This window comes from Pyxicephalus adspersus, chromosome 8 (genome assembly GCF_032062135.1).
Source record: "Pyxicephalus adspersus chromosome 8, UCB_Pads_2.0, whole genome shotgun sequence".
In the NCBI taxonomy this organism is placed as follows: Eukaryota; Metazoa; Chordata; class Amphibia; order Anura; family Pyxicephalidae; genus Pyxicephalus; species Pyxicephalus adspersus.
This window is the reverse complement of record NC_092865.1, coordinates 61,748,149-61,761,632: the sequence shown is the minus strand read 5'-3', so window position 1 is coordinate 61,761,632 and position 13,484 is coordinate 61,748,149. Positions and strand designations below refer to the sequence as shown.

The window sequence follows — 13,484 nt, the reverse complement described above, 5'->3', positions numbered from 1 at the left end:
ATAGCCCAATTGTCGTCTTAGCCTGGTACAAGAATCAACAAGATCTTGGCAGAGCTACAGAGAAGTGGCCAGTTGTCCTTGGTATTACGTAGGGAGCTTTGATCTCGCCCAGCGCCGATAAATACAGGTTCTCCTTGTCGCTGGCGCGCAAAGAGCTCTTTACATTCGTCCTTCATATTATCTGCTGACCTCTTGTACAAGTAATTATAGGCTACTACCAGCGTAGCTAAGTACTTGCTTACACTGTGCCATCAAAACCAAATCGTTCAACCTGCTAATTTGCTCTTCAGACCTGGTAATGGCATCTTCAAAAAGGTGTAAGATCACACACTATAGCCATAAATGTAACAATAGGATGTTATATCAAAATTAAAGTGTATGAGATCCTTCAGAGCTGTCATTTATTATTAGGACAAATTATGGCAGTATCTACTTTAAGCAGTATTTTGTTTCAGTTTAGGTTATCCTGTGTCCTCAGCAATCTTTCTGTGTTATTTTATTATTACAGAGACCTCCTAGTTCTTATCTTGGGTTACAGAAGGATTATTCATTCTGTTGTGAAGAGTGGAAGTGGTTGAGCAGCTTGGTATATACAAGGTTGACAACACTCAATCCACACAAATTCTGTGTTGTCAGCCTACAACAGGGCTTTAGATGAGAGTGAATTTCTGGCAGATCAACAGATATATAAAATACAAGTACAAAACAAAACCTATTCAATGTTCAACCCGGAAATATTTTTAAGCTGGGTGGGAAGAAATTTTAGGCTGCTGTATTGTGACTCAACTCTTTAGTAGCCACCCAAAAACAGCCGGATGGTTACTGAAAAATGCCGGGTGGTACACCCAACTAAAAGGGGCCGGGGAGAACACTGCTACTGATTGTGTCAGAATTTCAGAGCGGTCCAAAGGGGCCCTCCTTGTTCCTTTCCTCTAATTTCATTCTAAACAAAAATTAGTCCCTATGCTATGATGATTAAGAAAGTTGGTGGGATTCAGTAGTGTAACACACAAATGGACAGGGCTGACACCAAATATTGCAATTTCCATCCATAAAAACATGTGGTGTCATTCCACATAAAGGGATGAGTGCAATTTTAGCTGATCTACAATCCTTAAAGTAATCAAATATATTGCAGGAATGTACTGTTTTTTTTTTTTTAATTATGACCTTTATTCTGGTCTCTCTAAAGAACAGTGAACACACAAAATTATTTACACATACCTGTCTATTATATCTACTCATACTACTGAAAACTTTTTTTGGGGGGAGGGGTGGGGAGGCAAAATGCCAAGTGGCCGTTTCAGATGCAAACAATACATCTGAGCTCTTCAAACAAATACATTTTGGAACAAATTCTGATTTTGGATCTGTTTACGCTATTCAAATATCCACCCTGGGGCCATTTTTCTCTTTTTTTTTGCCTTATCTGCAAAATCCTACCCATTAAGTCTCTTTCCAGATGTTAAAGTTCCCTACACGGTCTAAAGTTAAAATGCTAGCAGCTTTCTCCACTTTGACTTCGGCGCAAGGGTTTGATCAATCCACATGCACGCAGCTGCCAGTAAGGATAGACCCTGGGCTTAATTCTGCAATCTCCAGCCAGAACAGCAGTGCCCAGCTGATCCCCACACCAGAAACGTAATTAGCCACACCAGGTCCTGGTTTTTATTTCGTCCTTTGATCGGGGTGAGAGTTTTATTATTACGGCAATGGAAAATACTTTTGGAAATGGGAATAAAATGCTTAAGCTGACCTCGAATGCCTTTTGTCAAATTTTTTTTCTTCCTACATTACCATAAAATAAATAAAATGAAAATCGTTGTTTCGGAGGGACGCTTAGGAATTGGTAGATAAGGGAACGCTGTTATGCGTCTGTTAGCTATGCTGGGACGTAATGCATTTCAATCAAGCTGCGTCCCTGCAGTGTGCTGAATGACAGAGGGAAGTGGCCTGCGGTTTAAGGGGAGGAAATGAAAAGGAATTTTAATAGAACAAACAGTGGCTTCGCTTCCTATAGGCAAGACTTCAAAGGCAGCCCAACCCCAGAGCAAACAATATGTTACAGAGGCCATCAGTCATCTAATAGCATGGGAAACCTATTCAAAGTTTACACGCAGGGACTGATAGTGCCAAGCTGGACAGTCAGCGTGACAAAACAAGTCAAGCAAGTCTGTAGTGAATAAGCAGGCGCAATGGCCAGCCGATACACCGGTATAGAGAATACTGGAAATTAGATCCTTTTATTTTTTTGAGCCCTGGAAAGGGTGGTATTATCGGTGTAATTACAACGGCACACTTCAAAAGGCCCCAGACTTGCACGGATATTGCACAAAAGAATTTCAAAGTGTGCACGGGGAAGAGAAGGAACATAAGACGCGATATTAACTTGAAAGAACTTCTGGCATACTCCGGAGGCATGTCCGGACATGGCACAACTGTCAAAATATGCCAATCTCGCCAGCTGCACGAGCCCTGGCTGTGGCATATCTGAAAAGGCTATGAAAAAATAGGTAGATGAAAGTGTACCTGTCACCAAAACACGGCAGGGTTGTGATTTATGAGTTGCCAATATTCCAAAGAAAAAACAATTAATGATATCACTTCTGTCTGTAATGGTAAAAGATCAAAAATAAAAAAATAGCAGGTTTCATCAAGGCTGCCTCTGAGCTATGCCTGGTTTTTCTTTAGGAAAGCTGGAATTTTATCCATTTTAACCGATAACATTCCTTTCATCAAGTCTATGATCGGGACTAGTTCAGTGTTAAAGCCAGAAATTTTTTTAAGCCAGGTGGGAAGACGTAGGTGTCAGCCCCTGTATTGTGACCCAACTGTTCAGTAACCATCAAAAAAACAGGCGGGTGGTTACTGAAAAGTGCCGGGTGGTGCGCCCAGCTAAAAGGGGCTGGGGAGAAGAACTCTAACTAGTTACTAGGGGCTCGGCTTTTCATAAAGTGTAGCACAATTCTGTTATCATTTTTATAATCCCTTTACATATCTCAACAAATAAAAAAAATGTACCTGCACTTTTTTTGTGCAAAGCACAATATGGTCACATATATGTCATGGTATGGTGAAGGACGGATCCATTGCACCTCAACGCACATACACTGTACATCTATACACATGCACAATGCCAATGCAAAGTTATGAAGGGTGACTAAAGGGCCAGTCCAACAAAAATTGCAATTTTGGTCTTTGGTGGGTGGAGGATTAAATCCACCTGACACCTTCTTATACAGCATCTTGTGGGCACTCTGTTAAATCTCCGCACTCATGTTCCAGTGTTTGAGCATGTACTTGCAGCCATTATGAGGCATTCCCACTCTTAATTTATTTTATATTATAAAGGTACATCTAGAACAGCTGGAGCACACCCTGCAATGTTCTCCCCAGACCCTGGGTGCACCACCCAGCATTTTTCAGCAACCACCCGGCTGTTACTGAAGAGTTGGGTCACAATACAGGGACTGTCACCAACAATTTCTTCCCACCCAGCCTAAAAAAAATTCTGGATTGAGCAAGCCACCCAAACGTCCAGGTAGGCAGACTCTACCAGAGTATCTTAAGAAGCCTGAGGCCAACACAGTCTACCTTTATCTACAGTTTCTGTCTAAATTCCCCCTTTATTAGTGTGCTTTGTGATCTCCTGCACTCCTATCATTCTTCACAAATTAGTCGAAGGACAGGCATGACACAGGGCAAATAGCCTAGGAAGTATTTGATCTAATAGAACATGCAAGTAAGACAATCCACTTCTGATGTCCAATGCAGAATCCTCTCCAAACTAGTGATCTGCCCTCTCCATTCATCCTGAACACAATGGTGGTGACCCTATTGTCCCCCCATCAGGAATCTGCTAATAAAGAACTGGTTGGGTAATGAAAAGGCTTCTTCAAATGACTTCTTCACACTCTCCGGCTACAAGATATGTGACCCTCCTCCTCCTCCTTCTGATGCCCCCAAGGTACAATGAGCTCATACAGGAAACCTCCTGGAAAAGGCCTTTTAAGTCCTCAGGTGTAAGGTGAGGAGAGATGAATGGATGCATCAACACCTAACATCTCAACCATGGATCAACTTCCTGAAGAAGCTTTACAAGACACCCACATGGCCAGCAAGTGAGAGATACACAAGTGTTTGATCTTTTTAATTGGTGCCATGGCACAACAAAGGCAACAAGAACTACTAAGGATTCCAAAAATTGGGTTCCAAACATAAAAATACATGCATGGGCATGTTTTATAGAAACTGTAAATGTAACAAGGGCTCTCCATGCCGACAATCAAGCTCCATCATTCAAACAATATTACTGACTGCTATAGGCAACAGTTCATCTTCATGGGGCCACTATTTTAATTATTATTAGTAAACAGGATTTAACATATTAAACGCCAACATATTACGCAGCACTGTACATTAAATAAGGATTGCAAATGACAAACATTGACACAGGAGGAGAGGACCCTGTTCAGAAGAGCTTACAATCTAGGCAGTGGGGGCAGTAACACACAATAGGAGGGGAGATATGTAGTGGTGGGAAGTAGTGAAGATTTAGGAAACAGAAGAAGACGGGTAGGCAAGCTTGAAGTGGGTTTTGAGCGCTCTTTTAAATGAGCAGAAAGTAGAAGCAAGCTGAATAGAATGAGAGGGACCATTCCAGAGAGTCGGGGCAGCTTTAGAGAAGTCTTGGAGCCGTGTGCGTGAGGAGGTTATGAGTGAGGAAGTCATTGGTAGGTCATTGGAGGAGTAAAGAGAGCGGCTAGGGGGGTATTTTTCTATCAGGTCAGAAAGGTAAGTGGGACAAGAAATGTGGAGGGATTTGAAGGCAAAGCACAGGAGCCTGAATTAAATTCTAAGGTGAAATCACTATCACATTGTAACACATTTGGGTTGATTATCAGTATGGCCTGACGTGATTGTTAAAGGTAAAGGTAAAAAACAATTTACACCTATAGTTACTTGTGCACAAGCATTGGAATAAGCCCTCAACAAGCCTGGCCTAACACCACTGCACAGCAAGGCAACCCACAAACATTGACATCTGCAGATAGCGTTACACTGGAGCTCAGGTGCATTTATGTATTTGCTGCCATTCATAGCTAATGGAAAAGAAGACAACCAATATATATCATGCATTATATTGCATTGCTACACATAGGAGTTATTATGTTCTAGAAGTATTCTAAAGCAATCACATTGCACCGAATCAGCTGTCTACATGAATGGTCTGCCAATGCACAAAAACGTCCAAAAAAATGGACATGCACCATTGTTTGGAAGTGTAGTGCACCACAATGTATGGTAGTGTGTTAATGAGAATTGCTGCGGTGCCTTTTCAAATAAATGGCAATGCAATGCACTAATGCTATAACATGAGACACCACCCATCTTTTATTATTAAACTGTGTTTATAAAGCACCAACATATGATGCAGGGGTGTACAATAAATATGGGTTGCATTCGACAGACAGATACAAACAATGACATAGGATGAGGAGAGGACCCAAAAGAGCTTACAATCTAATCTATCTATCTTTCCATCCCATAGCCACCCCTATCCATAAATACATATAACCATCCAATCATCTACTTATTCCTGATACCTTCCCCCACCATCCAGATCACACTTTATTATTATTATTATTGTTATTATTATTACACAGTATTTATATGCAGTGCTGTACAAAGTCCATAGTCATGTCATCTTCCAAGTTTACAGCTAATTAAAAACCCAATACATACAAAAAAATGCCAAATAGAAGAACACAGAATTACAAAAAGAACTCACTAAATAAAGATCATTTCAATTCTAAAAAGCACATGTGAAATGCAAATAAAAACAGCATCACAATCACACCTGGCACATTCAAATTGCAGATAAAATGCAGGTTTTAAACCCATAGGTGCCATGGCATCATAGAAATAACAAAGTGTTCACTGAAGCTGAAGTCAGTGCCTATAGTTTGTACATGGATGGGGGATCAGTAAATAGAGAACTCCCAGGAACAAATAGCACAGATCCTGATGGATCATAGAACATGCATGCTGATCACATCATGGGATCCTATGTGATGACAATGACACCTATCTCACATCCAGGGTGCCATGGCATAGTACATACATTTGTATGGGGAATGCAGAATCATACATGATCCGTACAATATTATTACTGCACACACGTGTGATTACACATCCTACCATCATGTATGTGACATTAGGTGACCCTGGCCAGCACCAGGTAGGTAGACGGAGAAGGTACGAGTCCGGACACAACTTTGCAGAGAAGTTTTACAAAAGTTTTTAAAGTTTTGCACTGCCAAGAAGACACTTACCTTGGGTGTACATGAGTCAGCGGCTCCTCTCCGGGCTCCCCCGGTAGCTCCACAGCCCGGGCCGGGTAATAAGAAGACATTTAGGGCCAATATAGGGATGAGGAATCGCAGACACGGTGCCATGGTCCGCAGCCCACGGGAATCTCTCCTGTGCCTCGTACTGCGCATGTGCTGTAGGGTTCTCATTCAGCTCCGCCCCCTGCTGGACCAGACTGGGACCGCACAGTGCTAGGCTGCTGCTGCTGCAGAGTGATTGCACTGACAGTATGTGTGATGGAGCCCAGATGTATGGGCTGTGCTGGAATGGGTGCAGCCCCCTGTATTACATACATTGGGTGCAGCCCCTTCTGTACTACATGCATTGGGTGCAGCCACTTCTGTGCCACATACATTGGGTGCAGTGCCCCCTGTACTACATGCAATGGGTGCAGGCCCCCCCCCCCTCGTACCACATGCATTGGGTGCAGCCCCCTCTGTACTACATGCATTGTGTGCAGCCCCCTGTACTACATGCATTGGGTGCAGCCCCCCCTGTACTACATGCAGGGTGCAGCCCCCTGTACTACATGCATTGGGTGCAGCCCCCTCTGTACTACATGCATTGGGTGCAGACCCTCTCCTAAATGTATTGGTTGGAGTCCTACCTTGTCTGACTTGTATTGTTTGCAGATCACTATGTCCCACCTGCATTATACGCAAATCACTATGTCCCACTTGTACTATATGCAGATTATGTCCCACCTGCACAGAAATCAGCTCCCCTTCTCCTACATGTATTTAGTGCAGCCTCCATTATTACCTCCAGTGGGTTACACCTGCACTGGGTGCAGCCCCCTGTGTCTTACATGTACTGGGTGCAATTATACCTTATCCTACCTGCACTGTATGCAGATTACTATGTAATAAAAGCAGCCCATCTTTTGCTAGCTACACTTGGTGCAGACTAATATGACCACCCTGCACTGAAAGCAGTTGCCTTTGTCTTATATGTACTTAGTGCAGCCTCCATGATCACCTCTACTGGGTAAAGTACACTGTGTCCTGCACTGGGTGCAGCCCCCTGTGTCTTACATGAACTGGAACCAGCCCCTTCTGTCCCAACTGTATTGGGTGTGGCCCAGGTGAGTTTTTCCCACCTGTGCTGGGTGCAGATGGCCATGTCCCACCTGAACTGGTTCAGTTCCACCCCCCATCCCAAACCTGCTGGATACAGCCCATAGTGTCCCAACTGCACTGCAGATTAGCCCACCTTGTGTAGCCTTCCTGATCAAATTCCACTGGTTGCACCCCTGTCTTGTCCTGCATGCCAGAGTTACACCCCTCTTGTCCCACCTGCCCTGGGTGCAAGTCCTTGTTCTACTTCTACTAGCTAACCCTACGCCCATGATCTCCTATATTTTAATCAAAGACCCCCCACCCCATAAAAACTGGTGTTGCTCTGGATCTGCATAACAAACCTGGATATGCCTACTTATCACAAACATTTCTAAAATCCAAATTGGGTCCCAACTGAAAGTTTAGGAAATACTGTCCTGATAGATTACAACATTGATCTTTGATACACTTGTTATGCGAACTGTCATTTGATTTTGTTGTTTTTTGATCAAATCAATACAAAGAGAAATAAAATGGTAAAAAGAAGCAATAAAGTGTAACTGTACATTCAGCTGTTTGGATGATCTAATGTTACAGTGAGCTCAGGTGGCGGCCTTGGCTAGCTGTTGGCCCCTGTACAGAACTGATATTGGGCCCCTGTTGGCTGAGGAGGATCCAGGACCCTCATGCAGCAGCACACTTTGCACCTCCCTTGGTTTGGCCCCGTTGGGTTTGCTAATTGACAGCTGGGAAGGATTTGTTCTCTGGAGATGGGGGTGGACAAGTGGCAGGCACCCTGCTGTGTCCTCCCCACTGGGAATTATTAGAGGTTGTTACTGCCAGTCATTTAGTAATCCAGCAGGAGGGATCACTATGTGAAATCAGGAAACTGTACAGACACTAGATTTTTGCCCTAGACAATTAAGAATGAGGAGTCTTAACAGCACACTTGTTATTTCACTGAAACCTCCGCATGCAGGAGTGTGCTCATTAACTTCACATTGCGTGTAACAACCAATATCGGGACATTACATGGTGGTATAGAACAATACTTTTTGGATGAGGTGTGCAGATTAGGCAAACTGTGCTGAAATACCATTATGTGAATCAACTCTAAATGTCATGATACCCACCCTGAGGCCAAAGGGCCACAAATGACCTATTGGTAAATATGTGCAGCCCTCCAGGCTCCTGACATTAGTCTGTGTTTTGGATCTCCAACCATTGCAGAAAAATGGGTAAATGGTTGGTTTATTGTATTTACACTATTTTACTTTTTGGGCAAAGGTAACTTTAGGTGGGCTGTAAGTAGCACAAATGTGAGGACTATGATAGATGTGATCTCTTGTATTTCTCATGTAATCTTTCTCAGGTCTATGACTGTTTCCTGCACAATGACCCCAGTCCCTGACCTTGTCTTGTAGTATTCCTAAAGTTTTTGACCATGTCTGTGCATTCCATGTCAGCAGTGATTGATAACGTTCTGTAGCCTTATATTTACTAAATATTATGTGTAGCTTTTTGGTGATGTCAGGGGCCACACTTGCGGCCCCCTATTTTAGGTACGTTGACCACCACTACTATAAAGGATCAGTCTACCTAAAATGGATATTTCAAGTTGGTAGATGAAGAGTTAAACCACAAAACTTAAATCACTTGGAGGTTCTACAGCTGAGTTGTCTATGATTAAATTCTTAGTACAACAACTGCACAAAGTTTTGTTCAAATCTGTCAATTTCACAAAGTTAGGGCAGTTTAGAATATTAAATGTAGTTATCAAATTATTTGAGATTGCATATATTTCTTATTGGAATATTGTCACTATGATTTTATATTTGTATTTTTACTTTATGAAAAAATTATTTAAAAAGTAAAATGGTATAAGGTGACATATTTTGGAAAGGAAGCTTCCTCAGCACTGCCAATTAAAAGCCCATTGCACCTTTAGAACTAGCTGAAATTCTTCTTCCCCCATGACTCCAATGCTCTGGACTAAAAAATAGAAATGTTCCCTGAAAATTTTCTGACTTCTGCAAAATTTAAAGGAACACAAAACGTCTATTCTTGCTATTTTAGAAAGATATAGTCCATGACTTTGAGGAACATTTGCAGCAAGAACAATGATATTTATTGCATCATACCAGGACGAAATGTCAAACACATTTATGGGAGTTGCACTTGCTATTGTTTGTGTGATTGGGGCTCTGTTATTTCTCATTCAGAGTGACCTCAAGCATGTAAATAAACAGTGTTTAGGGGAAAACATAGAGAGGAACTATCCGGGAGTCTCCTGCTGAGATGTTTGCTGAGGTTCTTCCTGCCTTGACTGAGGCTTTCTCACCTTGTTTATAAAGCCCATGAAAGACAATAGGGACTTCAGTCTCAAGTACTTGTCAGGGAGTTTGTTTCCTGGACATCCCCTATAATAGATGTGTTCCCTGGTGGCTGTTCAGCATTCCCATAATCTCAGCAATTCATCTCAGACTGCATTTCACAATGGAAGTGTTACATTTCCAGAATGTCCATTACAAGGGATATCATTTTCATCTTTGAAAAGAGGTCACACCAGTAAGAGAAATTCAGGGTAGAAGTGTCACCTCTTCCTCCATCCAAGAACTTCTGGTCATTGTTACACTAACTTTAGATGGTAATATTCATGCTATTGTGTAAGGAGCATTCAAAAATATGTTAACGTTTGGCATTTTAAAAAGAAATTAGGTAGCAGTTTGCTTGACATCTGTTGTAACAATTGTTATTTGCCATGAGGCCCTTTATTTTCAGCAATGAGAGCCAGATGATTGAAAATATTGGGTATGGCCAGGACCATTTCTGGTTGATTTGGCACTTCAAGTACCAAAACCCCCAAATGCCCCCCTACAGATATGCACCAACTCGCAGCATCCAAAAAACTATTTTGTACACATGGTAACAGTATTAACAGTAGAACCCTATTTGCAATTTGAAACCACTTTTAAAAATATAATTGCACACGGTTGCATTTTGGGTTGGGGCGCAGTGGCTTGATGCAACATATGGAATCTGGTCACCAAGAGGATTTAACCTCTCTGGGGGTATGAATACTAAGTATTTTTAAATTTAAAAGCAGTACATTTAAAAATACTTAGTATAAGTTAAGGTATTAGTTTTAAGTATTAGTTTCTTCCTGCCTCTCAGCCACACACTCGCAAGAATATGCCCAGCCGGCATCTGTTTCCCCTGACCTCACATCCCCAACGTTCACACCCCAGGGACGCAGATTCCAGCCGGGCATCGCCAGGTTACACAGATGCTCGGCCGGCATCGTTAGGGGTTGCAGATCCTGGGAATCGCTAGAGGACACCGCGGGCATCGCTAAAGGACACTGTAGGCACCGCTGGAGGATGCCACTGGAACGTGGGAACCAGGTAGGACTTTTAAACTCCCTGGCAATTCCACCCCAAGTGTAGTTTGGGGTTACCGCTTTTGGTATGGAAAATTTACCCCGAGCCACACTCGGGAATACTGCCAGGGAGGTTTACTCCTCAGGAAGAAAAACCACAGCCCCAAGGGCAATGTATGCAAAAGTGTTGACCTGTGGTGAGGTTTGCCATTCCAGGGCATATTGCAGCAGTTTGCTATGCGCCTGGAAGCAGCAAACTGCACAGGGTCAGAACACACATCTGAAGAAGCCTTAGGCTGTGTACACACGTTAGATTTTTGTTGTGGAAAGGATCTTTCACGATCCTTTCTAACAACAAAAGACTGGAAGTTGCCGTTCTGCTCTATGGAGAGGGGGGAATGAGTGAGCGGCACCCCACTTCGCTTTTCCTCCTTCACATCCATTGCGGTCGTTCGTCACCGGTGGATGTGCCAGGACAGATCTGGTAACGACGTTGGACGGCCGCTGTACATGTCAGATTCTCCTCCTATACCAGCCCTGAGGCCACAATAGGACGAGAATCATCTGACGTGTGTACCCAGCCTTAGCCATAGTTTACCGGATCCAGTATCTGGCAGATTGATTTATGAAGTCCTATCCTGGCATTTGTAAACAGTGGCATCACATTCCAAGTGCTGGCTTCCATCCTTCACAAAATAATCTAGCTTGTTATGCATATGAACTGCCCTGGTATGGCACATAACACATAATTAGGCTTCCCACACATAATCTGACTGCACCCTCTGCTTTAGATCTTTCAACAACCATGTTGTACAAAGGTCTGCCTGAATGATTGCAAATTGATAGATCGTTCAGAAAGGTCCTGATATTATATCGTTTTGGTAACTCTACGGCTGATTGTACAAAGATTGTGAAATCAGATCGTAACATGTGTAATATGATTTAGTACACTAAACCTACTGCTCTGCATTTAGTTGTTGCTGTTTCCACCAAGATAGGCCAGCTCAGTTTCATTCAAGTTTAGCTCAGATATCTGATTACAATCTGATTGCACCGTTTCTGTACAATGTCCACATGTGCCATTACAAGAGTATGTAGTACAACAATCTACCTAAATAAATTTCAGATTATATCCTGACTTGTGTTACCTATGCCTATACTTGCATTATGACATGACTCCATGTATTATCTGTTTATTATAATTTACCTATTATTATACAGTGCCAATATATTACATAGCGCTGTAAAAGTCCATAGTCATGTCACTAAAGCTGCGTACACACGTGCAATAATTATCCTTGGAAACGAACGACTATAATAATCATTCGATAATCGTTAACAAAAAAGTGCACAACGATGCCAATGAACAAGGATTGTCTCTGTAAACGAACGACCATTGATCTGTCGTTAGTCGTTCGTTTTCTAATGACAATTATTGCACGTGTGAACCTAACTTAACTGTCCCTTAAAGGGGCTTACAATCTAATGTCCCTACTATAGTCATATGTCATTAAAACAGTTTAAGGTCAATTTTTGGGGGAAGACAATTAACCTAACTGCATGTTTTTGAAATGTGGGAGGAAACCGGGGTACCCCCACAAAAACACAGGGAGAAACCTGCAAACTTGAAGCTGATTGTTTGCTATGGATGACATTGTTTTGTTAGCACATTTTGGATTTGTAAGCCAAAGGACAGATCATCAAGCCCGATTTGTAAAAGCTGTCTAAGACAAGAGAAGGCTATCATGGGAGAACCTGGGTAATCCAGCAAACCTGGAATGGATATAGTGAAGGACTTGTGACCTTTGTGGCAGACTTGTCGTTTTCAGTTGATAGAGATGAATAGTAAGGCTCCCTTTCAGTTGAAATCCGTATGATTTGCGACTCCTGGGTGCCCCTATGGGAGCCCAGAAACAGTTTTTAGAGTCAACCCAAACATTTGAAAAGCGTTTTGTCATATTGAGTGCGGCTGTTGCATCCAGAGCGGGAAAAGCAGGGGCAGGGCCAGAAGCAACACATAGCTTCCACAAATTGTGCTTCAACTGCAATGCAAAAGAAACTGCAGGCAAAAGCTTGCACAAAGTGGTTTTCAACCGCTCGCATTAAATGGGATCAGTTGGGAGTGCAGCCAAACATGCAGTACAACTCTGCAGTTTACTGCAAGTCCTAAAGGAGTCTTAGTCAGACAGAACTTTGACAGGTGAGAGTTATTGAAATTGGTATGATGAGTTGATCACCTGCTTAGTTTAATATTTCAATAGTTGCCTGCCATATCCCCGCAGTATTGTAGCAATTCAAATAATGCAGAAAAAAAGGGGACATAATTGGCACATGCATAAAATCAAATAACAACAACTTTTATTTAGAAAAAATTAAAACACCAATAAACAATTATGCCATTTGTTTTAACATGCAAGACGGCATGATCTGAACATCAATATTGCTCAAAGATTAGACTATAGTATATCAAATGGTTTAACAGCTAACAGTATAGCATCTCACATTAGAGGGACGCGTTTCATGGTCAATACCGCTTCATCAGGATAATAATGTTGAGAGATCTAGAGTTGAATAAATACAATATAGTATTCAATAACTAATGTTCTTCAAATAAGCATATATTGTTTTATAAAGTCAGGCAACAAGCATACTTACAATTACTTAAAGCATATATT

General features: G+C 42.1%; 1 protein-coding gene across 1 annotated transcript in view; it reads right to left on the bottom strand.

Moving 5' to 3' along the window:
• IL17RD (interleukin 17 receptor D) overlaps positions 1 to 6,531 on the bottom strand; it is a 59,172-nt gene extending 52,641 nt beyond the window's left edge. Inside the window, exon 1 of the mRNA XM_072420899.1 lies at positions 6,336 to 6,531. Within this exon, the coding sequence (XP_072277000.1) occupies positions 6,336 to 6,521 (186 nt within the window). The 5' untranslated portion in view covers positions 6,522 to 6,531. The remainder of the gene's footprint in view (positions 1 to 6,335) is intronic.
• Positions 6,532 to 13,484: the final 6,953 nt, after the last annotated feature.